At 28.6% G+C, this 27,381-nt stretch overlaps 1 protein-coding gene and 1 non-coding gene across 3 annotated transcripts in view; one reads left to right on the plus strand and one right to left on the minus strand.

Annotated features, from left to right (window-relative positions):
- The window catches only part of LOC115034096 (cGMP-dependent protein kinase, isozyme 2 forms cD4/T1/T3A/T3B-like), a 125,115-nt gene that overhangs the window by 73,337 nt on the left and 24,397 nt on the right, over positions 1–27,381 (plus strand). Inside the window, exons 1-2 of one of the 2 annotated variants that reach the window (XM_029489782.1) lie at positions 13,272–13,901; positions 20,590–20,977. In XM_029489782.1, the coding sequence (XP_029345642.1) occupies positions 13,691–13,901; positions 20,590–20,977 (599 nt within the window). In that variant the 5' untranslated portion in view covers positions 13,272–13,690. Of the gene's footprint in view, positions 1–13,271; positions 13,902–20,589; positions 20,978–27,381 lie in introns of those variants that run through there. The other variant, XM_029489783.1, reaches the window with a different exon arrangement.
- Positions 1,847–1,918, minus strand: TRNAC-GCA. The gene has a single exon. It is a non-coding gene; the product is annotated as a tRNA-Cys (tRNA).

Here is a 27,381-nt window from a genome sequence, read left to right on the forward strand (position 1 = left end):
TATTATTGTGAATTTCTTAGAATAATAGTTATGTTACCTATGCATACGGCATTAGCAAAATACGGTTCGCATGTTCATTATTACAATCACGCTAATTTTTCGGCTAAAATTAAAAATAATAATTAGCCCTAACTTGGGCGATTTTCATTAAATTTTAATATTTTTTTTTTTTAACTTTTTTAAAAAATATGATCAACAAAATGGCTATCTTGTAAATTTAATAAATTTATTTTCCTAAAAAAAATTTTTGAGAATTTTTAAATTTTTAAAAAAAAAATCGAATATTATGTTATTCAATCAGAATTTCCATACTTATTACTGTAAAAAAGTTGCATTTCAATATATTGATTTTCCACGGAGATACTAAGGGTGATACGGGACTTCTGGGACATACTGTATATAACACATTAAAGTTCCATTTTAAACCATCAAAATATGATGTATTTTGTCTATTCGTAGTATAGCGTACAGACTATACAGACTACAGTAGTCTGTAGTCTACAGAGTCGTAGACAGTGTTATTTTTTTTAATTTAGTATAACATTTTATGATTATAATCAAAGGTTTTAATCAAAATATTAACATGATGGATTTTTTTAAAATAAACTGAGAAAAGCGAAGTTATTTCAACTGTAAATTAAACTAGTTAAGTTTATAAGTTGATTAGAAAATGAACTAACTAGCTAAGTTAAAAAGTTAAAAAAAAATTAACTTTTTAACTTAACTTTAACTTTTTAACTAGTTAATCCTCACCTTTGATTATAATCCCCCCCCCCCCCCAGGTATACAATTCCTGTCTACAGCACTGCTCTACATAATTAACGAGTAACGATTATGGTCTATAGACCTTAATTACGAATTATGGATTTCAAGAGTTAATTGATAATTCCACAAGTAAACCCAAAGCCGCCAAAAATATACGAGTATAATATTTTCAATTGTACGACGTTCAACTACAGAACAAAAGTATAATACCATTGATTATAAATACTAGTATTTATAATCAATGGTAATACGTATGCTAACGGATTCGTCAAACGACGATAATGAGTTTCCTCGATACTGGACAGTCAGAACACTGAAAACACAAAATAAAATTTCACCAAACCTCGGAGATCCCAAAATTACACGTCGGCGTTTAGCAACCGATCCATCGTCAATGTTCCCGCTTTCCTAAACACTGCTCAACATTTTTAAATTTAAATTAAATTTAATTAATTAATTCAAACCCATATTAACGATTTTCTTTATTTTGCTGTAATTTAAAAGATATTAACAGTAGCAGGGACTTAAAAAAAATGTTCAGTTTACGGGGTGTACAAATATTTATAGCCCACCACTTAATTTTTGATTTCATGTTTACATTAATAGGGCTCCAGTCGATGAAAAAAAGATGACTTACACGAATGACCGGAGCCCCCCTAAAAATAAACAAATTATACATTTAGCATGCAAATATATTCTAGTAAGCTACTTCCTAAATATATGCCGAAAAAAGTTTCAATTTAAAACTCATATTAAAATATTATATGAAAAAATATATTTATTTAAATTTGTGTATTGAAATTATATAAATTAAGAGATTAATTTTCAGTATAATTAGTTGCGCCATCTACAATCAATCTTAGTGTGTAATTATAATTGTCCACTAGAATGCGCGCGATAATACGTATTTGGGTTATCCGTGATCAAAAATGTTTTAGTGTAACACATTATATTATAAAATTATTTATACATTTCTTCATGTATGCAGAAATTTATTTTGAAATCTCCTTCATCCCACTATAATAAATATTAAAATCATCAATTAAATTATTATAAATGGTAAAAAAAATGCAAAAAATTCAGGGGGCACCCGGGTTTGAACCGGGGACCTCTCGATCTGCAGTCGAATGCTCTACCACTGAGCTATACCCCCGCGATGTCTTACAGCAGTTTTTTGAGCTATTTAAGTATGTACAGGGGAATTGTAAAATATCATAATAATAATTTACTTTTACAATAAAATATAAACTAATGATAAATTGATATTATTTAGTATTTGCAATTTACGCACAAGTTTTTGCAACATCTATAAGGTTTTTTATTAAAGAAAATAATGTTATTGTTGAGACTTGAAATGTTCACAAAATATTAAATATGTAGATGCCTATAAAATAACTTATAAGTAATTATTAGTAGGTTTTAAAGACCAAAATGTAAATTTATAAATGTCAAGATATGTCTAAAAATGTATTAAATATAGACATTTTTCAACAAATACCTACAGGGCTGTGTGAAATTTTTTTTAACTTATTACCTAAATTAAATTTTAAATTACTTAATTGTAAAATAGCCAAAGGATATAAAATATAAATAGTACCTAGTAAATACTGAATCATAGAGTAATAAAACTAATAGCAGATATAATATCAAAATTTAATTTTATAGGTCCTTAAAAATACCAGGATTACCTACACTGTAAATATAACAATTATTTTACTGATATTTTCAAATTTAAAAGACCTTCAACGATGTGAGAGTATGTTTTTATAAATTAAATCCCTTCACATCTATAGACTAGAGAGTTGATCAGTGCGTAACTAGTAACTAGAAGATGTCACACCACTCACACCCGCATTTGTTGTTTCCGTACTCAGTACTCACGTACGACACTACGACTTATGAACAAAACTCGTTTACGCAGTCTGAGTAGTAATCGCTCAATTTTGTTGTTGGAATGAAATTAGTTATTACAAAATTAAAAGATGACAATTTTTTGGAGAACAAGACAGTGACAAGACAGTGAGTTTTTTAAAATAAAATTTAAATTTTGAAAAGTTCAACGTCATTTAAAAATGTTGAAATTTTTGCTATTTCTAAACGATTTAAATAACCGTTATATTTTGAATAATGGATGAAACCGTCTTACCCAGAAATATTGTCACAATTCAATTTTATTTAATCCTACAATGCATGATTTTTTTTTAAATAAATTTGTTTTACTTTAGAACCAAAATTGAGAGAGTTCCACCCAGACGCGTTTTGTCTATATATGTCGTAATTAAATATTATTTTACAGTATTATAAATACTGTATTCTTATCAAAATACTTTTCAGTTTTCACACAAAGGATTTAAATATATAATATTCTAAATTTGTTGTATCTAGTATTGAAGTATATTTTCACAACAGTACAACGCTGTTAATAAAAATAAAAATAAATTACATTTACCTATCTACTGATAAAGGTATCCATCACTTTTGGTCAGTATCGTTTTTTCGGGGTGCCAGTTAAAATCGCGAAAAAAAAATCTGTTTATCGTATACTGGTACAATATTCCAATTGTATAGGTACTTATTCGTTTACTAACATATCCATTTCAGTGACCTACTCAATGACGAGCCACAGAGCTACACTCAAAACCTACTATACTTAGCAGAACGAGTTCCCTTTTTTAGGGTTCCGTACGGCAGTGGCGTATTTAGTATTTTTTGTAGGGAGCGGATGACAAGAATTTTAACTTACAGATTACGATGTAATAATTATAATATAATAATAGACATGTATTGAAAGAGCCATGGGGGCGGATTTGTCCCCATATCCGCCCCCGTAATACGCCCCTGCCGTACAGTAAAACGGGACCCTAATACTAAGGCTCCGCTGTCCGTCCGTCCGTCTGTCACTAGGCTGTATCTCATGGACCACGAAAGTTAGAAAGTTGAAATTTTCACAGATTATGTATTTTTGTTGCCGCTATGACAGCATATACTAAAAATCCTAGTATATATAATATAAGCAGTGTTGCCGACATTTTTATAGCTGATGATAGTACGGAACTCTTCGTGCGCGAGTCCGACTCGCACTTGGCCGGTTTTTTATAGGTACCTACTGAGCAGAGGGATGTTTTTACTTTACAATAATATGTTTTTTTGAGTGTTTATATACAGTAGGTATGCACGATATATTATAAACATAGAAGTAATAGTGCTTTGATGTATAACTTTCACGGTGGTATTTGATTGAAAACTGGATTTATATCATTTTTACTTTAGAGATGTTTAAAAATAGAAAATTCCCAGTATTTTTCAAAATAATCGGGAAAAATATAAAAAATTTAAAAAAAGACTAAAACTTTTACACAAAACCTGTTTTTGACAAAATAAATTTTGTTTATTTGGTATAACTCAAAATCACCTATACTTAAAATCTTCGCTTAATATTTATATTAGCATTTTCTTGACATGATAAAATTTAAAAAATATTTTCATGTTTTTTGAGTTACCTATTTTTGGTTAATTTTTGTACTTTTAGTTTTTTTCAATAAATTTAGAAAAAAAATTGAATACAAGGTTCCTTGTAAGTTGTTAATCAAATAATATACATGGATACATAAGATACGTGGACAAAATTATTTTTATAAACATTTAAAGTTTGAATTTTCCGAAAATCGTTAAAATTAGAAAAATATGGAAAGTTGACAATTTAATTTGTAGTTAAAAACTATAGTGTTCAATTTGTATAGCCAAATATTGAAAATTGAATACGAGATGCCTCATAAATAGTTATAACCAAAATTCTAAATAATATATAAACTTGGATAAATTAATAGCAATATATTTAATGATAATAGGCTGAGATGCTGAGACTGCTGAGTGCAGACCATATATGCAATGATTTATTATTGAATTTAAATGTAATATATCCATTACAGTGACCTATACTCAACGACGTTGAGGTACCTACACTCAGCTCCTACTCTCCAACAAAATGGTTACCTACTTTGGCACTTGTCCCATTTTCTTATACTTTTTGGGTTCCTTATGGTAAAATGGGACCCTATTACTAAGGCTCCGCTGTCCATCCATCCGTCTGTCACCACTCACCAGGCTGTATCTCATGAACCATGAAAGTTAGAAAGTTGACATTTTCACAGATTATGTATTTCTGTTCCCACTATAACAACAAATACTAAACATTCAAGAATATATAATATAAGCAGTGTTGCCAACATCTTTATAGCTGATGATAGTACGGAACCCTTCGTGCGCGAGTCCGACTCGCACTTGGCCGGTTTTTTAAGCTTACAGGTGCAATCTATAATGGCATGGATTGGTTCTCCTTAAATATTTTAGTATAGCATATTACTATATTAAACATTAATTGTTTTATTAAAAAAAAAAAATATTTATAACTTTATAGGAATAGGAATAAAATTATACCCATTACGTTATCTATTAACGTTATTACGTTACATTTTGAGGAATGACAAGCAAAGGAAAAAAAACCTAACAATTAACATAACGTCTTTTCTTTGTGTATTAATATGTAAATTATATTTAAAATTTGTTATTATATATTAGCTTAATATGCGTAACATTTAATATCAATCGCCTATGTAATAAATAATTTTATTTTTATGTATACAAATGATACCTATATTTTTTAGGAATTAAAAATGAATTAATAAAACATATGAAGTGATGAATATAAAAATCAGTTTGTCATGGTATTCATTATAATGTAAGTATTATAATTACTCGCTTTATCGTTAATATTTACCAACCTTACTCAAGCGATAAAAATATTATATTACAAGTGGTTACTATATAACTTCTTATTTTATTTATAGTTAGATTGTAAAAAATGATTATAGAGTAGACACTTATATTATCACGTAGTTTGTTATTACTTTTTTATTTTATAAAAATAGACATTTTGCTCAACCTCATTATATGTAGCCCTAAAAAAAGAACTTTGTTTACTTTGAATTTTAATCCATATTTCAATTTTTTTTTGCTTGGATCCTATATGTGACGTAATTTAGATATTACATTTATATTAATTTCAATCATTTAAATATATTTATCATGGCAATCGTTCGAGACATATTTTTTGGCTTATAGTCAAGTGGTAACGTATATTAGACATGAACGTATGTACGTGAGTGTTTTATCATTTTAAATTTCAGTAAAGTTATAACCCCGGTTATAACCAATGCCGATGAAACACACAAACGCACATAAACGCTTTTGTGAAATTCATTATAATATTCTGATGAAAAGCTTTATAACTTGAAATATTTAAATCTAAAATCCTGATTAAACAGTGTCTGCGAAAATGAAATCAATAAAAACGTTCGTAATCTAGGTGAAGGTCGTTTTTAATTTAAAATGATTACATTTTTAATAGAGAGTAGAAAAATAGTTAATTTATAAAAATAATATTAAATTATATTTTGTTTTAAGAAAATCTCATATGAAACTAAAAAAATTAATTTTTAAGTATAAAATGTGCAGTTATTAGTAGAATTCTCAAACACCTGCTATAACAACAAACTCACTCAAAATTATTTATTTACTTTATATATACATATATGACATATATTTATATTTGCAGTTCGTGTAATAATGTTATTTAATAATGTTATTTCGCGCTAATAATGAAACTAATATATATTTAAAAAAACAGTAGGTATCATGAATTATGAATCATACCTATGGTAAAAGTGTAAAACCAATGTTCGGAACCGAAATCTACAATATACTATAATTTATAATTAATATAGAAATAATATAGTACCTATACTATGATACATATATTATGATCAAACATTTTAATAAAATTAGGTCAAACACGTCGTTGAAAGGAAAAAAAAAATAAACCTTATCTATAAGATAATGTAATTATTGTTTATACGATTTAAATTATCTAATATTCATTAGTCAGAATATTGCATATTGGTGAATGATACTGCATCACTCAACAAATTACATACACAATAAAATAAACAACAATATGGTGATAGAGTAGGTAGCGACAACGTTCATCGGCTACAAATAAATAGATTTCTTAAATTATTCTACTATAGTAGGCATACAATTTTCACTTAACATAAGAAAGATACCATAGTAATTTATCAATTGATATCTGTTATTGTTATATGCTATGTACCTACATAATGGCTAATATAGGTGTAACATTTAATTTAAGTTTTAAGTTCATGTTTTAAAATATAATACATGACAATTACTTATAATATCCTATTCTTATGTCGGTCCCAGATGACGTAATTATGGGTGGGGGGATTTAGGTGTCGTATCCTCCTCGTAACTATTTTTTAAAACTGGCAAAATATATTTAAGTATTTATTAACTTATTATAAATAATAAATATTATAATAATTTATAGATATTACTAGTGACGAATGACAATGAAAAAGGCTGATTATATCACTATGATAGTACATATTGAAAAATGAAAATAAAACAACCACAAAAGACAAAACATAAAACAAACAGATTATGGTTCAAAATGGATAGTTTATTTAAAAAATAGTGAAACTTGGTCAGTTTCAATATGTTGTCATGTTTAATTAATAGCACCTATAGATACCTAAATGACAAAAAATTAAATTATAGGATATGTAAATTGCAATTCTTTCAGTAATCATTATCTTATATAGGTAAAATTATATAGATTATTAATTATGTTATATAAAAACTAAAAAATTATTTTCTTTAACTTTTACATACTATATTGCCATATTGATATATATATTTCTATAAATTGATGGGCGGGTCCATTTTCCTCCAAAAACGAGATACCGTTTTCCTCCACTTTCCATTTTCCTCCAATATTTTAGCCAGTGTTGTAGTATTACGTTCCGTCTTATAAATATATAAAGTAAAGCTAGGATCACATTTTGCGCTTATTGGTTGATGATTACACTCTGGTATCGGCTATCTATATCAGCTATCGATTAAGCCTAATAAAGATACGCTCATATAACATTCGGGCATATACGTATATATTTATTTATGTTATATTGTGTATCAGTTGTCAATTATTATTATGATTATTGATTACACACAAAACGTTTGTTAATTCGTGATGGTTACAAATATTTTTTAGCATATGAGTTAAAATCTGGATTATCACCTCGGCGATGTTGTTTGACTACTTGTCAAGCAGTTATATTATACACTAATAAAACTGATGAAATAGTAGCCGATGAATTACACAAAAATGTACATCCAAATCATTTGCCATCACCAAAAAAAATAAATCGATTTTTTTTGCTATGTATAAATTATTTGTATTAACTATTTCATTATTTATTGGAGGAAAATGGACAGTGGAGGAAAACGGTATCTCGTTTTTGGAGGAAAATGGCTACGGCCAAATTGATTACCACCAATTTTATATAATCATACAGGTACTCATAAGTCATAACTCGTATAAATTAAAAAATATATGAGACATTTAACCTAACCTTGGTATAAGAATACTGTGAGTTGTGGGACATGTAACGTATTGTATGTCATCTCATATAATAAATGTATAAACTTATGAAATTATTTATAAAATATAACTATATACACCATTACTTTTAATTACTTTTGCAGTTACAATTCTTGCTAGCACAGTAATACGTGCTATTTCAGTCTATACTCCATGATTTAAATAATGAATCATCAGGTATATACTTAAGTTTGAAAACTTTTGCCATACATCACAAAATTTGCCACAAATACAGGAAAATATATTCCTACTCAAGAACGATTGGCCAACACTCAGCTTTTTAGCATCAGGAGATTTTTGAGTTTATCCTATTTGTTTAATTTTCAAATCAGTTTATAACCACAAAAGTTAAAAAGTAGGTAGCTATATATTATGATGTTTAAAATACATACATTTAAATATGAAATAAAAGTACCTAATTTAAAATAAATAAAATTACGTATACCCTTTTTAGGTACAAAATATCAATGTACAATATATAATATAACATAGGGATTAGGATTTAGGACATTAGGTGCCATACTATTATACATTGGGAATTGGTCACATGTTCAAATGGCATGTGTTCAGAATAATAAAATAATAATTGAAGTAAGCAGACCATAAATAATTTGAGAGCATAATTGTTAATATGCTTCAAAGGTGGACATGTTAATGAAAACAGTTGGCGGTAGTAAATTGACACCAAAATGCTCCCAAAATATATACCTACATGGCTACATCACAATAACAATATATATTTTACTCTAAAGATTTTTAAAGTTGATATGGAGGCAAATATTAACAAAAATAAATAATAAGTTAAAAATAAATTTAATTTTTAAATTACCATCTGCAAGGACATAAAGAGTAATTTTTTAAATATGCATAAATTAAATCTAAACATTTGTACACAACTATGTACTCTTGGGCATTTGTGGCTTGTGCAAGGATTTATGTTGAGGCCACAAATCAATATTATTATTGTTATTTTTAAAATATAATAAGGAATTTATTAGATACTAGTTGATCCCGTGCACTTCGTTTCCCGTTAAATGTTCCAACTCCATATGACTCAAACGTTGATCAATTCGTTTTTAATATTCGGTGTATGGTGTTCAAAATCTATCTTAACTTTTCTGTTGCCTGGTAATGACGTAGTAAATAATAAAATAATAACTGTTTTACGTGAGTTTTTTTATGTAAGTTGATCATCTCCGGTTTTCCTCTTTTTGAGCATATATATCGTGATATTATATGTTTAATAATAAATTGTTGATTAATATTATTATTATTTTTTTTTACGTCACTACATTCACGTCACTACATTGGTGATTTATTTTTTCTAAAAAAATGAATTGTTACTGTTATTTTGTTGCTATGGCAATTATAAATTATAATTTGACCTTTAATTGGCCACTCTTTATTTTTCTTTTATAAACCAATGAATTTACACTTCTGACTCCCTGGTGATCGTTAAAAAATACCTAGGCCATTTTTGACTTCAGACTGATACTTATGAGCTCAAACCGAATATCTATGTTGAATTTCAAGAAAATCTGAGTAGTAGTTTTCAAGAAACTGCGTTATTCGAGAAATGGCCACTTTTTTTTATTATATAGATTACTTTTCATTAACCATCCCAACAAAATGTATGTAAAAGTTAATCATTATAAACGTCGGTTAAAAAATCATGATTGCATAGCCGCATAGGTATTATATAGGTATACTTAATACATTTAAACTACTATTAAAATAACTTTATAACATTATTAAGCTTTTTGACACGGCGAAACATTTTTATTGATAGGTTTTATTAAATAAACACTAAACAATTTTATAGTTTTATAATTAGTCAATAAATAGCTCAATAAGATTAAAAATAATTTTAATATGCCATAAACTATCTTGCTCAGATTTAAAATTTGCTCGGAAATTCTTCCACCGAAAAAATCAAAAAAAGTAAATTATGTAGGTATTTAAAAAGTCTTTAAGAGGTGTCGCAAGCACCTAAGTTCGAAAAAAAGTAACATTGTCCAAATTTTTTTTTATAAACGTATAGATCCATTTAAATAAATTGTAAAGCCCAGTTAGAGCTGTCTAGACATCACAATAATCTCTTTCTACTTCAAATCTATCTAAGTAACATACTGATATATAGGTAGGTACGTCACGTCGTCTTAAAAACTATTTTCTTTCCTTTTCCTGGTTATTGTGACATTGTGTATATAAAAAATAATTTAGGCAAAAGTTTCAAATTCCACAAAACATATTTTTAAATCACAACAAAATAACTAAAATATTTATTCTTTATTAGATAATGAAATTCATCCATATTTAAAGTTCTTTAAACGTCTCTAAAAAAAAAATCTTTATGTATTTTTAATATTTTTTATTAGCAATAATAACAACTGATGAACAACCTAACCATGTATTCAATTTTCATGCTTTTTGATAAACCGAAAATATTTTTATCGATATTTAGAGAAAATAATGTCAAATTTCTATAAATACAGAAAAAAAGAGTCAAAATTATACCATGCATAAAAACATAAGAAAAAAATACAAATCATTATAAAAACAATACATTCATAAGTTTACATTCATACATTCGCTCAGTCTAAAAAATTATATAAAAATATTAATCAATAGTCAAAACTGTTATAAACTATTAAGTATAAAAATAAAATATTAATAAATTGATCATTGATTTATATTCGTGTAGATTGGATTTGAAAATTGAAAACAAAGTTGGGTTATTAATGAATATAATAATTAATGTTCATCAGTAAATTTTATTTGCATATACTATATTACTATATTACTATAATATATTGTATTACTGTATTATTACGTAATAAACAATTTGAAAAAATAGGGGCTCAGAAAGCAAAGTATGATTCTGATGAAACTTCACAAGTTAACGGCCTACTATTTAGGTCTATTAATAGGTGAATATTATATTGATTGTTCCGGAGAATCATTTAAATATTGCACTGAATGATCAGGATTAGAATTGAAAATAGAAGAAGTAAATCAAAATTAGTATCTAATTTTGAAGTTTGGGCTGGATGGTATGAAAAATAATCAAGTATATATATGAGAGGGAATTTTGAGCTTGTTAGCTGCTTTTGCCAGCTTATTTTTATTGATAAGAAAAATGTATATTTGTGTTATCACTTTACGCAGCCATTTTGTTTCTGATGATAAGTGATTACAATCGAGTCTATATGTGATAAACTGTATTTTTCAACCATGGATTATACCATATTCAGGTCTAAATATTTGACAAAATGACAAAACCTTCCATTTTTAACATCTGTAAATATTCAACATTATATCTACAAACATTAAAAATGCTTAAGACAATACGATTGATAGTCGAACACATTATTTTTTGGTTATTTCATGTCTTACTAGTTAATAGTTTCTATAAGATATTCAAATTAGGGATAGACTGAACCTAACCAGGGGTGGCTCCAATTACATGGTTGGGGGGGGGGGAGTCATAATTTTCAGAAAATATCGTTGATTTTTTCGTTATTTTGTTTTTAACAGTCTAAAATTGTTTAGAAATGTAGCTTAGGGGGGGCGGCCTCTAGGCCCCCCTGACTGATACTAGAGACCTATACTCTATAGTATAGAGTCTATAATATCAGTGGTACCAGTTTTCTGTTTGTGACAGATATCTAAACCGATACCGTAAAAAAATCAAAGACATCAGCATAATAATATCATAAAATATGCATTACTTATACCTATTCTGTTATTATTATTTATATTATAAGTATTATAAATATTTTCATTTTAGTTATATTTATGTCAAAAAGATATAGGTATTTCAAAATTTGAACGTTTCTATATATTTATTGTTTAGCTTATGAATAATTGTTAATTATTTAAAAAGAATATATAGTTATTTATTATTATCGGTAGCATATCGGTGTATCGGAGTATTAGGTATGGCCGTATCGGTAAAAACTAAAAGGGGTAACAGCACCTCTGTTATTAAAATGTACCTACTTGTAAGTTTTGATCATGTTGTGATTGGATATTAAAAATACAAAACTATACAATTATAAGCTAAATTATTTAAATATGTTCGAACATTAATGCAACTGTAATGAATAATGAATAATGGTTATTAATAACTAAAAAACCTGTAGACTTTAACCATGGGAAATATTATTCGTTGATATTCCACAGAGTCCTTCATAACGTTTAAATCGCATGTCAAATCATCGATTTTCTATGATTTTGTAATCTGTACAGTGTAGGCAGTCGGCACTACAGTTAATGTACTATTGTACTAGTGTCTTCAATCTTTATTCTTCATATTATACTTAATGACATCCTCAAATTGATTTATTCTTCCTGTTCGTAAGATTTTTTCAAACCAATATAAATATGCAATAATATAATACTAATTAATATAATGACGAATTACGACAATCGACAATCATATTAATAATTGTTACGGCCGTCGAACACTGACACGGATACACGTGTTTCCAATTATTTTTCGTACAGTCACTTAATACTAGTTACCCGTAATATAATTTCTAATATTATTTTAAAATGCTCGCGTATTTTAGACTTTCGTACCTACACGAACTGCATGAGGAAAAACTATTATTATTTACACATGATTACACGAAGAAAGCATCGACATGTTTTCAAGTGTACCGATACTGAATTATCTATCGAAGACGATGGTTTATCTCATGAGGAAACCCACTTGTACGTTGAAACCCATTTGTATCGAGCATACACTTTTCGAACGTTTTTCGATATAAATGTATAAGAATAAAATAAATAAAAATGAGAGTGAAAACTTAAAAAGCACGACTGATTGAACAAACAGCGTGGATCGTCAACAATAAATATTATAATAATAGTCTGTGGTAGTGGCATCGGTGCGCGCGCGCTCTCTGTTGGAACAGCCGTTCCGAGTACGATCAAAGTCTCGCAGACACGGACGGGCCGACCGCCGCCGAACCGCACCGCCATCCGCCGCGGCGCCACACGCCACTGCGGAGTGCGGACACTGCGCAGTGCGCGACAGTCGGACCGGTACCGCATGTAGTGGTCGTCGTCGTTGTTCCGCGTTTAACTGTTGCTTCAGTCGCTGTTTACACCGTGGCACACGTGTTATTACGACCGATAATATACGCGTGTAGAATAAGAAGTCGTATTATTATTAATAATAACATTAATTTTATATGAAATTTAAACGCCACCGTCTCTCCCAGTCGTCTCCGACAGCAATCGTTAAGTCCGGGGAGTGGGAAGGTTTTCGTTCCAATAAGTTCCGTCTCGCCACCGCGGCGATCGTACCGCAACCGTAGGTCATTCGGTCGTCGTTTTCCCGCTATCACGGTCACGTCCGCGAGGCATGCTCGCCCGCGAACAACAGTGGCTGCCTTTATGAGACTGTGTTTCGGCCAGTGGTGTATCCCGTGGCCTGGCCGAAATAGAACGACCACGATTACCGGCGTGCCGACGACCGACGCATTGCCTCTGCCGGAAGACTACGACTACGACAACGACAGTGTATCGTCGGCAGTAGACGTGTTGTACGCCGCCGAAGAACCGATGACGCGAGCGCTGCAGCCGTCCGACTCGTCGTCGTCCGCAGGTTCGATCATGTTCGATAATAATACTGATAACAATGATATTCGCTCACATTTAGTATATTATGAATAATATTATTTATTTGTGTTTTACCGTCGTCGTAGCCAGAATAATCGCAATAAAGAAACAACTAGGTGCATAGGTAATAATAACTAATAACACGATAAAAGGGCGTTCGCAGCCGCCGGCCGGCCGGCCGACCGAATCCGTTGCACAAGGTAACTCAGCTGTCTGGTAACAATCGCACAGGTTCGCGCGCGCGCGGGTGTGTGTGTGTGTGTGTGTGTTAGAACGTCGTCGTTTGGATTTTTTTCTTTACATAATATAATAACATTGATTATAAATATAATACAATATATACTATTTTTAAGTCTTAAGTGTGTCGTGTGTGTTTGTGTGTGTGTGTGTTTTACATGCTATCAGTCGTCGCGGCGATAACAAAACGCACATATTTCGCGCACCGCGTGACGGACTCTGTAGCTGGCGCGCACGTATGTGTTTTGCGGCGCAGTGATCGTGTTTGTGAGCCGAGCGAATGCTATAATAATAATAGTAATAATAATAATAATAAAAATATAAAAACACGATATTTTCGTTCTTGACGGCGCAGCGGCGGTGGCACTAGGCACTCCCTTCCCCCGCGCTCGCCGGCTACAATATCCCCCGCACCCACCCCTCATCCGACGCCACCACCAGCCGTGAAAAAACACCTAAGTTTAATCTCGTCGTACACTCTTGCGTACAACTCTCGTAGTCTCGTAGTAGGTACCCACATAATAATATTATTATCGTGGTGGTTTTTGTTATTGTTATACCATGTTCGAAGTATGTAAATGATGGGCAAACGGACAATGGGTAATTTATGGCCGGTGTAGTAACTGGTGTACGCATTAATTGGCGGATTTCCTGAATAATAATGTCCGTGTCATGAGCTGATTATTGGCTATTAAAATCGTATGATTGTAAATCTTATTTGTATACATACAGCGCACGGGCCGTGACTACTTCACATTGAATCATTGATAAGACCTATTTGGCTAGGTATTTTGTGTATAAATAAATAATAATAATAATAAAGTACGGTGATTGTACGGTATTTACAAAATTAAAGAGTTGACTAATAATATGTAAATAATATGAACATACAAATACCACAGTGCGCTAGGGACCTAAGGGGGATCCCTTACACCATAGATATGTGCCGTATTATTGTATATTTTTACAAAACTAAGAGTGATAACTGATAAGGCAAGTCCCTTTCCACCAACATCATCAAATCCTGTGTACATCACTGAACTTTTATGTGTACCACTGTACCAGGGTATATAAATTTCAATTTTTACTATAGATTATGTTGACAATAATTATACCTAAAAGTTATGGATATTATTGATTGGATATTTACCTAGAAGTGTTTTCAATTTATTACGAAAAAATTAGCCATTAGTCATTAGGTAATAATAATTAATTAGGTATCGCATGAATTTGTAATTTTATATTCCAAAAAGTTTACAATCACTGCCAAATATCCAATAAAATTAAGTAGTAATTGGGTGCATTTCTTAAAGTTTTCCTCATAAAAAGAAGTATAATAATTTAAAACGTTAAAAAAACAAGATAGTTCTGTTGTTCTGTACCTACTTATAATGGAAAAACTAAACATCGACTAAAAATGTATACAACTTTAGAGTTTCATGCAAGTATTTATACTTCAAACTTCAAAGATACTAGATATTTCTTCAGGATTTCCTCCCTCAGTTACTCTAGGCCAATTAAAAAAACCTAGAAATATCATTCTACCAATAATCGTTGGAAATATTATTTGTAATATTAAAAAGCACCTTCATACAAAATATATAATATAAAAATCTTCAATTGCGTTTAAAATATGGTTAATAATGTTTAAGTTCATAAACACATGATATTGTATAAATTGTTTTTGTATAAGCAATTGAATAACTATATTAAAAAAAATAATTAAACGTTTTTAAAACTATTGGAGAGTTTGATTTAAAAATATGTATAGTGTATACGGTAAATATTTTTTTGCTGTTTTTGGGCTGCGAACAACTTTTTCTAACCTATTTTGTGTTTCATATTACCTATGTGTATCAACATGCCCCTATCAACCGATTTTGTGTTGCGCAAGGTGGATATATATATATATATCCACCTTGGTGTTGCGAAATTGTAGTATCAAAATTACAGTACCTAGGTTGCTCCTAGCAACTGATATATAATGTACGTTACCACGACAACCTCGTTGATACATTATTTTAATCATGTCTATGATTTTCTTGCAGCGGAAAAAATATTAGTTGTTGTTTTCATATTTTTTACGTCTATTTTATTATTAGGTATTATTAGGTTATATTACTATTTGGTACTTAATATTTTCCAGATAATACAATATATTTTATATATTATGTTAGTGAAAGATTAGTGTAATCTCAGAGTAAAGTCACCCGTGACAAAAAAGATAAAGAATAATACTTTTGAGAGAATGACATATCGATTTGTCTTAATATTGTCTCAAAACCGTTTAAACATCATATAAATTTACAAAATTTTTTTATATTATTTTAAAAGTCGAATACAAAGTCAAATAATAATAAAATATAAAATCGATATGTCATCCCCTCAAAAATATTATTCTCTATCTTTTATTTGTAATAGGTGACTTTACTTAAGAGCATAGAAAAAATGATTTTGCTTAAATGCGTTTTGTCTATGTTGCACGTGGGTTAGAGAGAGAAAACGAATAGTGCGCTGACATCCTCTTAACCATGAGATTCTAGTTGAGTGGCCAACACCCGGTCCAGTATCCTGCTCGGTTTTTAATTGTTAAATATATTAGGTAATTTTATTTTAATATGCAGGGAATTCGGTTCCCTACTATAAAAACGTATAAAATATATTACGTTTTTAACAATCTTTTTTTCAGTCCATAATTTTATTGAATCCTAACAGTCTAATGAATATAGCCGCCTACGTCTCGATTTGAATAGATATAATATTATTATGATTTTAAACGTCGGCGTTGCATTTTGCCAACGTAACTTTGATCGAAAAGCTAAAACGTGTATAATAATGTGTATTAATACTATTTCTATAAATATATTCGGTCATTTTAATTCATCGTTTTTGGATGATTATCAACGAAGGAAGAGACGTTTTTGTTTGTTGAACCACGTAAATACGTAATCACGTTTTAAAATTAGTTTTACATAACTTCTGTAGCTGTTACCAAAACCGGTGTTTATCTCATGAACTAAACTGGTTTTTGCTGGACAACCGTTTACTATCGCTTTCTTTCACGTGTTTATGTGTTATAATCTTTTCTCATAATCCCTTCAAATCTCACATAATTGTGATTTTAAATAAATTATTTTCCGATTACAATTTTGTTTTTGAGTTTCAATTTACAGGTATGCTAGAGGTATCAAAAAGTGTTTTGGTGAAGTTTTTCTGTTTAATAATGTGATTTATTTTATTTGCGTGAGTTAATTAATTTTCTGATACTTTGATAAGTATGTAATTAGTAATTACTAATGAGTATAGAAACGCCTATTAAATACATTGTAATAATTGTATTACTTACTTTTATTATTAAACATATTATTATTATGAAAGACATAATACAGGACCTAACTTAATATTACCTTAACATTAGTATATTTTCCTCGTAAAATATATTTTATAAGGCACTGTATATTATTTTGATTATAGGCTGTTCTTATGAGGTATTTTATAATAAACTAAAAAACATTTAGTAGTTATATATTTATGATGCATTGATGCACTAGATAAAGTACAATAAATTATACATTTAAATATTTTATACGTACAAGTTTATTGACAATTTGTGGTCAAGGATAAAACTCTTCAGTGGAGCTAGTAAATACTGCTTTCGGTTACTCTTCAATATATTTTGTTCTCCCCATTTAATTTTCAAAATAGGGTCTTTGGCTCAAAATTTTATTGTTATTTTAAACGATTACGCTGTTTCAATACAGATATTAAATATATCTCCACGCTGTTTCTTTTATCTCATATTCCCCCTATCAAATTACAAACCTGTATAGTGTGTAATATACAATTGTATCTATAGCCGTGGTGTATATCCTGGTTATATTATGTATACAGTTTGACAATGTATAAATAATATAAGACTATCTAATAATATTATGTTCTATTTCTATATTAATTTAACAAATATAATATGTGTATTACTATACATAAAATATTATCGTATATTATTATTTCTCTTATGCACGTGTTCGGATACATTTTGTCCTAAATTTGCTTTATTAATGTATACATTTTTATTTTATATTTATTTTAACTTGAACTACTTGTCTAGTTTTGTGAGGTTAATTCTCTCAATATTCTCCAATATCTGCCTAATAATTTAATCTATTTTGTTTTTAAAGGTATGCTTACTTATAATTCATTAGTTAAATTGAATTAAACCAAACATCGATTATGAAAAAGAAAAGAATGCATATTATAATGTAATATTGAATATTTAGTATAATATATTATATTATTATACAAACTATAATTATTTATAAAATGAACCGATTTAAGTTTCACAATATACGAATATGGATAGAGATTAGAGACTAATAATTATAATAATTAGTATTATCAATAATAACATCGTTGATAATAATAATAATAATAATAATAATATTCATCAAAATTCCTAATTATCACAAATCTGATCACTGCTTAATTCTTATAATACTTTCACCGTTCAGCATATCATAATAATATGTAGAATTACTGTAGTTTTATGAGAAATAATAAATCTAATATATATTTTACTTCTTTTTGAAAAGTTGTCAATATTAGTTTTTGAATTCTACTACAATTAATATCCGGTCTAATTTTCTAAATGTGACATTATAACGCTAAACATCTGATTCATATAAATAGGTACAATTAGTTTAATTTGGTTTTATCTTAGGATTGTCTAATCTGTTTTAGGTGACACTGAAAAATAAGTTATAAGTTATTTAATTAAATTATAATCATCCTAATAGTTGCTTATTATAGTTAATAAACAATAAAGTAATCTTGCTAGGTGTTGAACTCTAAAGTACAATAATATATTGGTTTGGCTGATGAGTCATACCAAAAATAATGATTTATTGCCTGTATCAGGTCGACTGACTTGTTGTGTATAATATGCAATACTATCAAGTGAAAAACGTTATCTTATCTTATTTAAGCTAAAATTAAACATCGTTTAAAATAATTTTATCTCATAGCTGAGCCATTAATTGAAGGCTTTACTATTTGTTTTTACATTTTATTAATTTAATAACTTATCCATGCGTTCAACGAGTACGGCAAATGGATTATGATTGAAAAACATTAAATTATATCAAATACGATTATTTTTAAATTTTCTGCATATTTTGCAGTGTACGTTATTCACATTACACAATCGTAGTATAGGGGTACAGGTACACATAGGTGATCAAAATATCTATTTCATGATGTTATGCTTTTCTAGAAATAATTTAATAACTAAATTAGTTGATTATACATTAAATGTATAATCATTTATTTATGTGTAGTAGTTTTACATAACTAGGCTATTTCAATTAATTTTAACTTAATTACTATTCTAAAATTAAGACACAGAGTGTTACAAATGATTAAATTTGTGAGCTTGAATATTATTATTTATTTAATTCTTTTATCTTTTTACTATTATGATTTATGAATTGTTTGATGTTGGTATTACTAGTGTTCATAAATTACGTATATTACCTATATTGTTGGACTGCCCAATTACAATTATCAATTTATAGGATTACCTCCAGAATTATTGATCATTAACTTACAGTATACCATTATTGAATCTTTTATCCGACCAAGTTTCTGAGCGGAGTCTATGAATGTATTAATTTTACTAACACATGTTGTTTTTTTTGTTATCACCTTTTGAAGCATTAAAAATTCGTCGATTTTCTATTGCAGTATCTTTTCTTATATAGGGAAGTGAATCTAATTGGTAGTTTAGGGGGAGGGGGTCAAAAGTAAAAACTTCGCAATAGTTTTCAAGTGTCGGGAAAAAATTAAATAACCTTAGATACACAATTTTCACAGGAAGTTTATATTATGTCTTTGTATACAACATACAATTTTCAAAATATTTTGACTGTTTTTAAAATATTTATAGGCATAAGAAATTAAAAATTTTTATTAGTTTTTTTTTAAATTATTGTCGATAAACATTTTTTCGATCGTTTGAAAATTTGAAAAATTATTATTATCATATTTTATATTTTATATTTTCGTTCGGGTTATTTTATAAGCTTCCTCGCCACGTAACTAGAAACTGCCTGAATTTTTACCTCGTAATAAATCACCGGTGGTTCCGACACACTTAACATTATATGAATATAGAACTAGAACTTGACCATTTAATTGGTGAATAAAATTTTAATATTCTTTAGTCATAACTTAATAAATATATACTTAGTGCATCAAATATAGTATCCGTTAAGGCTCTAACGGGCCTTTAAGTTTTCATCTTGTGTAAAATATATTTTTATATAATTATTAACTCATACTTATTGATAGTATTAAATTCTATCAATGTACAAATCAATAAGTAGCCTACCTATACATAATATTTTATAACATAAAATTATTTTTGTTGATTGTTTTTGCAGACATGGCGGCTTCAGTAGATGCTCAAGATTTGAAAACCTTACTGGAAGCAAAGGATACTTTGATTCGTAACCTGGAAACGTTACTTCAGGCCAGGAACAACGAAATCCAAGAGCTTCGGTCTCATTTAGACATGTTTCAAAGTGTGTTTCCGTTTAGCAATCCAGTGTCACCCACTAGTACGCTGCATCATCCTCACCACGTGGTGGCCGCTCCCGTTCATCAACAACAAAGCCAAAATCTCGTTGCTAAATCTCTTACGTCGCTTCTGGATGGTATAGCCAGGCCACGTAAACAGAGGGCGCAAGGTATATCTGCGGAGCCCCAGAGCCTAAGTACCATACAAGAACTGAGCCAAAAGAAATTCCCTACTTATCCGAAAAACGACAGGTAATATTACATATTTTTTATTTTTTATAGTATTATTAATTAAACAATTTAGTAAGTGTTGCCCGATTTTTAATTTAAATCATTGCGTGAACAATTGCATTTACAGTACCTATAGTTTTTTAATCTTTAAGGCAATTCGATACCGTGATTTTCTGTTTTTGTCTACTACACGTGTGACATTTTTTGCCAAACATACCAATTGATCTAATGAAACGATAAGAATTTATTTTGAAAACAGATTTGAATTTTTCGTCAAGTCTACTTGAAATCGACTTTCCCACATTTTAGATATCCCATTTTTGATATATTAGTATTAAAAATTGTCGTATTTCAATTTTAGGAGAAGTTAAAATCAAAAAATCAAAAATGTGGGAAAGTCGATTTCAAGTAGACTTAACGGGAAGTTCAAATCTGTTTTTAGAATTCTTATTGCTTCATAAGGTCAATTGGTATGTTTGGCAAAGAACTCATCTAAAATCTTATGTCGCGCGTGTGTTAGACAAAAACAGAAAATCACGGTATCGAATCCCCTTACTGTCAATTGCGCTACAATAGAAACTGGTACATTGGTACATACAATGGTAAATTTGTACCTATACTTATATTAAATCAAAAATTAAAGTGTCGGCAACATAATATTATGCAGACTCTCACCAACCACCACCATTGAACTACGATTTTAGTCACGGTCGCTTAACGAGTATCGAATACTGCCAACTGACTCTCACACAAGTCAAATTATCATGTACTATGTACATTATAATATAATAACATCTCACTGCTTTTGTCCGTTATTTTAGTTAAATTTAAATATTGATGTTATTATTATTATGTGCGTTATAATTATTATATAGCCAGTTGTATTTTACATGCTCTAAATGACACAAGTCGCCTCAATTATTCTGTTTTCTATACTTTGTTTCGTGTGCCCTGATCGCCACAAAACTAAAAAAGATCTTGTTTGCCAATCATCGCGTTTATTTGTATTATAAATATTAAATATAGTCTACGCTTGGCAGACATTAAACAGACGTAGAAAACATGCATAGGTGACTTGGAGTTATTGAAGAATATGTACATCTCAAAAATAACGATGCCATCCTCCAGCAACTTTATCAAGCTTCGTGGTTACCGTGACACTTCTAAAAAAGCATATGTATGTCATGATTTTACATATCTATGAACAATAGAAAATAATGAATCCATGTAATGCGCGTCTCCTTAGTAACAAAACTCGTGTAGCTCCACTCAAAGCAGCGTAGATACCACGATTTCAGTTGAATGATGGATTAGTGCATTACTATTAGCAGAACCTTCAAAGAGAATAGCGGATGCATGATCTAATAGTATACAGTCCTTAAGTTGTGGAATGCAGACTCAACAGCCGTGTTAAGGTGTTAAATATTAAAAAAAACTAAACGTCATATAGAAATTCTGATTCTTGCGTCGTCTTAAGCACATAAAACCACACATTTATACGTAAATTAAATTTCAAAAATAAAATGTTTAGGAGGGTAAATCGTTGTGAGAAGCGAGGAACTTTTACACATATAAGATAAGCAATTACGATGAGTAGGGCCCAATGACGTCACGTGGCTATTTTACATTTCTTAATATCTCTTAAAGTAATAATTTTTTTTACATCGGGTTTTCACCAAATCATTTCATATAGCCATAGTTACAATAATTTAACATTTAAAAATAATTTAAATAATTTTTTTTTGTGTTGTGTGCTCCTTTAATTATAGTATATCCCTTGTACTATAATAGGCACAGGGTGTAACAGTAAGTCCTAACAAAAAAAAAAAATTATATGCTACTTAAACGTATGACAAAAATTGTGAAAGTTATATGGTTAAAAAATAATTTAAGAAATATACTCATGTCTAGAAATTTCCAAATAAGATATTTTAGTATAACGAAAAGTTATTACGTTCTAAATTAATTTACTCAAAAAAATATTTATATTTTAAAAAATTCTAAAAAATTTACTACTTGAATTAGATAAAAGTATATACCATTAAAATCGTTCTTATAATCAGATTTAAAATTGGCTATTTTGAATTTTTCCAAAAAAATTTAATTAAATTTAAATTTTTTATTTTCAGTTGGTATTAAAAAATAAAAATATTTTTTTACATTATACGTGTAGCGCAAGTGACTATAAATTATATACAAAATAAAAATCTTTAAATAATGATTAGAACAAAAGTTATTTTATCTATCAGGTTTTCCTGTTACATGCTGTATATATTATTATATAATCGCTGCGTTAAATTGTTGTATTATATTTTTTATAATATTCACAATATTGTTTGTGTACAAATCGTCACCTTCAATTATTATTGTATATCGTGTGTCCACAAAAACAGAGTAACCTACTATACCTTCACACTGTAATGCAGTTACTTACTTTAATTACTCAGTACCTGTACATATTTTTGAATTGTTTGTGGGACATGAGACTAAACTTTTGGATCATATTCCTGACTTACAATTTTTTCACTCTTGTACTTTTTCAGTATACCCTATTTTCTTTAACACAGGGTATATTGATGTGATTTTTATATATTATATTGACTCTTACAGTCAAAAAATAAATTTAGTGTAGTTATAAACATTACTAATGATATACCACCATTTTCAACAATATATTTATGTTAGATTAAATCCTACTTTTTTTTTATCGTAAATTAATTTTGTCATTGATTATAAATACTTGTATTTATAATGATTTTATTATTTATTATAACTATATTATTGTGATATTAATATTAAATATTGAATTTTAAGATGGACCTGACGCATCGTAAAACCTTAATCGATTCTTCGCTTTAATAGTGTTAATTAGAGTATAAACTGTGTTGACCAGTGTAATTAATTGGTGCATGTGCAAGGTTTAACAATGTCGCCTTGAATAGAGTTTAATTCCAACCTATATAGAGTTCAAATACTCCAAATTGCATAACAATAATAAATGCAAATTGTTAGTGGGTACTTTATTTTATTGTCGATTGTAAAGTAAAATAACTACGTGAATAGTAAAATAAAATAGAATGCTAATGAAAGATAACATTTGGTATTGTTATAATAAAAAATATACGGGTTTGGTTCTTTGTTTATTTTACACATTAATGATTGGTGAGATGCTGCATTAAAACTTTACTATCATTTTATCTCTAAAAACATAACTGAAAATCGGTTGATTCTGAACAAAACTTATCATAATATAGGTTAAAAAAATTATAAAGGTATTCCCGTTTTTGTAGTGTTAAAATTGGTTAGCTTCTTTAATTCAGGTCTTTTTAAGTCATGTAAAAATCCACTATTCACACTCTTTTCGTAAAAAAATTAACCGAGTAACAAAAGTGTGACTCAAGTATGCAACTGGAAACTGTAGGTATATTATCGTATTATTCTATTATTATAACTATTATAATTATTTGATAAAAATAATTTTTAGTTGATGTTTGGAATTGTTGATACTATTTTATAAGGTAATAACTAATAAGTAGAGCTCGGAAGTTGATGCATTTTGCATTTTTTTAGAACTTTTTAGATGATGCTCTCCTGGCCACAAATGTGTTTCATTAGCATGTGAATCTGAAGAACTAAATTTTATTTTGCGTTTTTTTGCATTTTTTGGTGTTGATTACTTTTTAAATCATTTTTTGACATTTTTAGGTAATTTTCCTACATTTTTAGTCATTTTTAATGATTTAATGCTAGTTCACTTCTTATTGTTTCTTGTCGCCATTATGCCGATAACTTAAAACGGACTAAGTTAGTACCTATCCGATTTTATCTCGCCGATTACATTAATTGTCGTTGTCGTGTTGTAGTGAATATTATTATACCTACATTTTATTATTTTATTTCATTTTTTAAGGACATTTTTGTCATATTTTGAGCAATTCGAAGCTTTGATAAATTTATATAGAATTTTATAGTAAAATAGAGTAAAATATTTTAAAAAAAATGTATTTTTATTAGATTAAAACTAATATTTGCAATTTTTTAAGTCATTTTTTTAGGACATTTTTTGTCATTTTATGTCATATTTGCATTTTTTTTAGGTAATTTGTTATTTTTTTAAAGTCATCAACTTCCGAGCCCTACAGTAATAAGTGTAATAATATAAACATCTTTGAGTTATTACTTTATTTAATTATTTCTATCTATAAAATATTTTAAATATGTTTATAAACAATTTTATGAACGGCCAAAAGCTTGAAAATGCAACACACCAACCTTAAAATATCAAAAATACATGGCCATAATTTTTTTTTGATAAGCGTTTGCAGTTAAAATACCTCATATATACACCTGAAATATCAAAAATGCATATGTGCTTCATTTATGGTTAGGTGGTTTAGGTTGTTAATAGATAATTCAAGTTTATATCTGGATATTTAAACAAAAAGTAGTTATTTTAGTTTTTTTAATTTTAATTCCAAAAATATTACTCGCAAAGATTTGAAAATTTGAAACTAATATAAAATAAATAATCAATAGCAATAAAAATATACCATAAAATGTCCTTTAAAAAATTGGCTGACAGATCTTCACCGCCTAGAATTATTATTCATAGTTTATACATACAACAATTATTTATTATTTAATTCAAATGTATTTCATTAATTACAGTGACCTATTCAATGACGTAGGAACTTACTATACAGCTGAGTGACTTCTCCGATTTTTTTTATAAGAGTTTTTGAATATTATGTTTTTATTAACACGTGCACTTTATATTCCGTATAATATAGCTGCATAAAATAAAAGTGGTAGGAAAAATAATCACTGGGAAAACAATTGTTATCAGTAAAATACTACCTCTTATCTGCACTGTCATATATAATAATTAATTTTATTTTGATGTCATAAATAATATGAGATGTTTTATATCATTACATCTATATTATTTTTTATTCGTTTCGTAATGTTCTGAGTGAAGATAGATAGTAGACATTTATTGGTTATACTAAATATAAATAAATTATGATGTGTTTTTGTTTAATATGATCATAAACACATTTTTGAGTAGGTAGATTGCCCTAAAAACTTTTAGATTAAAATGCCAAGAGACTTTTTTTTTAACTTTTCATGAAAACGTTTTCAATTATTTTAGTCTATACCTATAATATGTAGATAGTTTTTCTTTTATAGCTTACATTATTTAAGATTTATTGTATTGATAGTTCAAAATGAAGACTTGGAAAATATTATGCACTAGTTCACTTTGATAAATCTATTCATCACCTTAAAATACAAAATACATTATATAAGAAAGTCTATCAGTTATCAAATGTCATGTCCATAGAAATTAATGTATATGGGTAGGTACTGTAAATTAAATCATAATAATATGTAGACTCCTAACCACTGAAAAAAGAAAAACGAGATCCACAGGTCTTAAAATTGGGTCCCAGATTTTTAATTGTTTTAGCAAAGAAACACTGGGACACTATTTCAATAATTCTAGACTTGAAATGTTTGTACTTACGTCAGTGACGATGGAAAGGTATGGTAAGGTAAACTAAACTGTGCAAAGGGGTTGAAAATTTAATTTCTAAAGTTAGCATCTATAAACCATACTCACCGTAGCTAACAAATATATTTTTGTGTGATCATAAATTGTCATAAATATTATACCCAAGTACACAACTAAAATTGAAAGGGGGGAAAGTAGGTAACCGCTCTGCTGTACAGTAGGTGTCGAGTGTATCTAGTCATAGATTTAATCTCTGTAATGGATTTTTTACGTTTGAATTCAATGATAAGTCCGATTGAATCTTATACTTTAATCTGATGATGGAAATGTAATATCAAAAGTGGTCTACGCATGTTCCAATATAACAACGTCGCGGTCGTGTCACTTTGTATACACTTGGCATATGATCAATTTGTCGTAACGTTTAAACCTATAATATTATGTCAATTAGTTTATGATACACTGCACGTTTCAATCAAACGATCACGTCTCATGGGCCACGGCATTTAAATACCTATTTTATTTATTACCGCTATTAGTTGTATAAACGTCTTATATCTATGATCATTAATTTGGTATATTTTTTTTTACGACTCATAAAATCATTAATATACATAGGAACTTCATGTAATTGAATTACCTATATAGAGTATTTCTCATCTGTACTTATGTTATTATTATTATATTATTATATATGTTTAAAAATACAAACAAGATAATATTATAGATAATTAATAATAATTAATAAGTAACATGATATAGGGTCAAGTGGGACAACCAATCTTATTTGGTAGTGTACGTACTTGTATATAACTACCACAAAGAGATCCCTTTAATTATCATCCAAAATTAAATATCGGTTAGTACTTACTATATGGTCAATAACACACACTGGAAGTGGGGGGTGTTA

This window comes from Acyrthosiphon pisum, chromosome A2 (assembly GCF_005508785.2).
Source record: "Acyrthosiphon pisum isolate AL4f chromosome A2, pea_aphid_22Mar2018_4r6ur, whole genome shotgun sequence".
In the NCBI taxonomy this organism is placed as follows: domain Eukaryota; kingdom Metazoa; phylum Arthropoda; class Insecta; order Hemiptera; family Aphididae; genus Acyrthosiphon; species Acyrthosiphon pisum.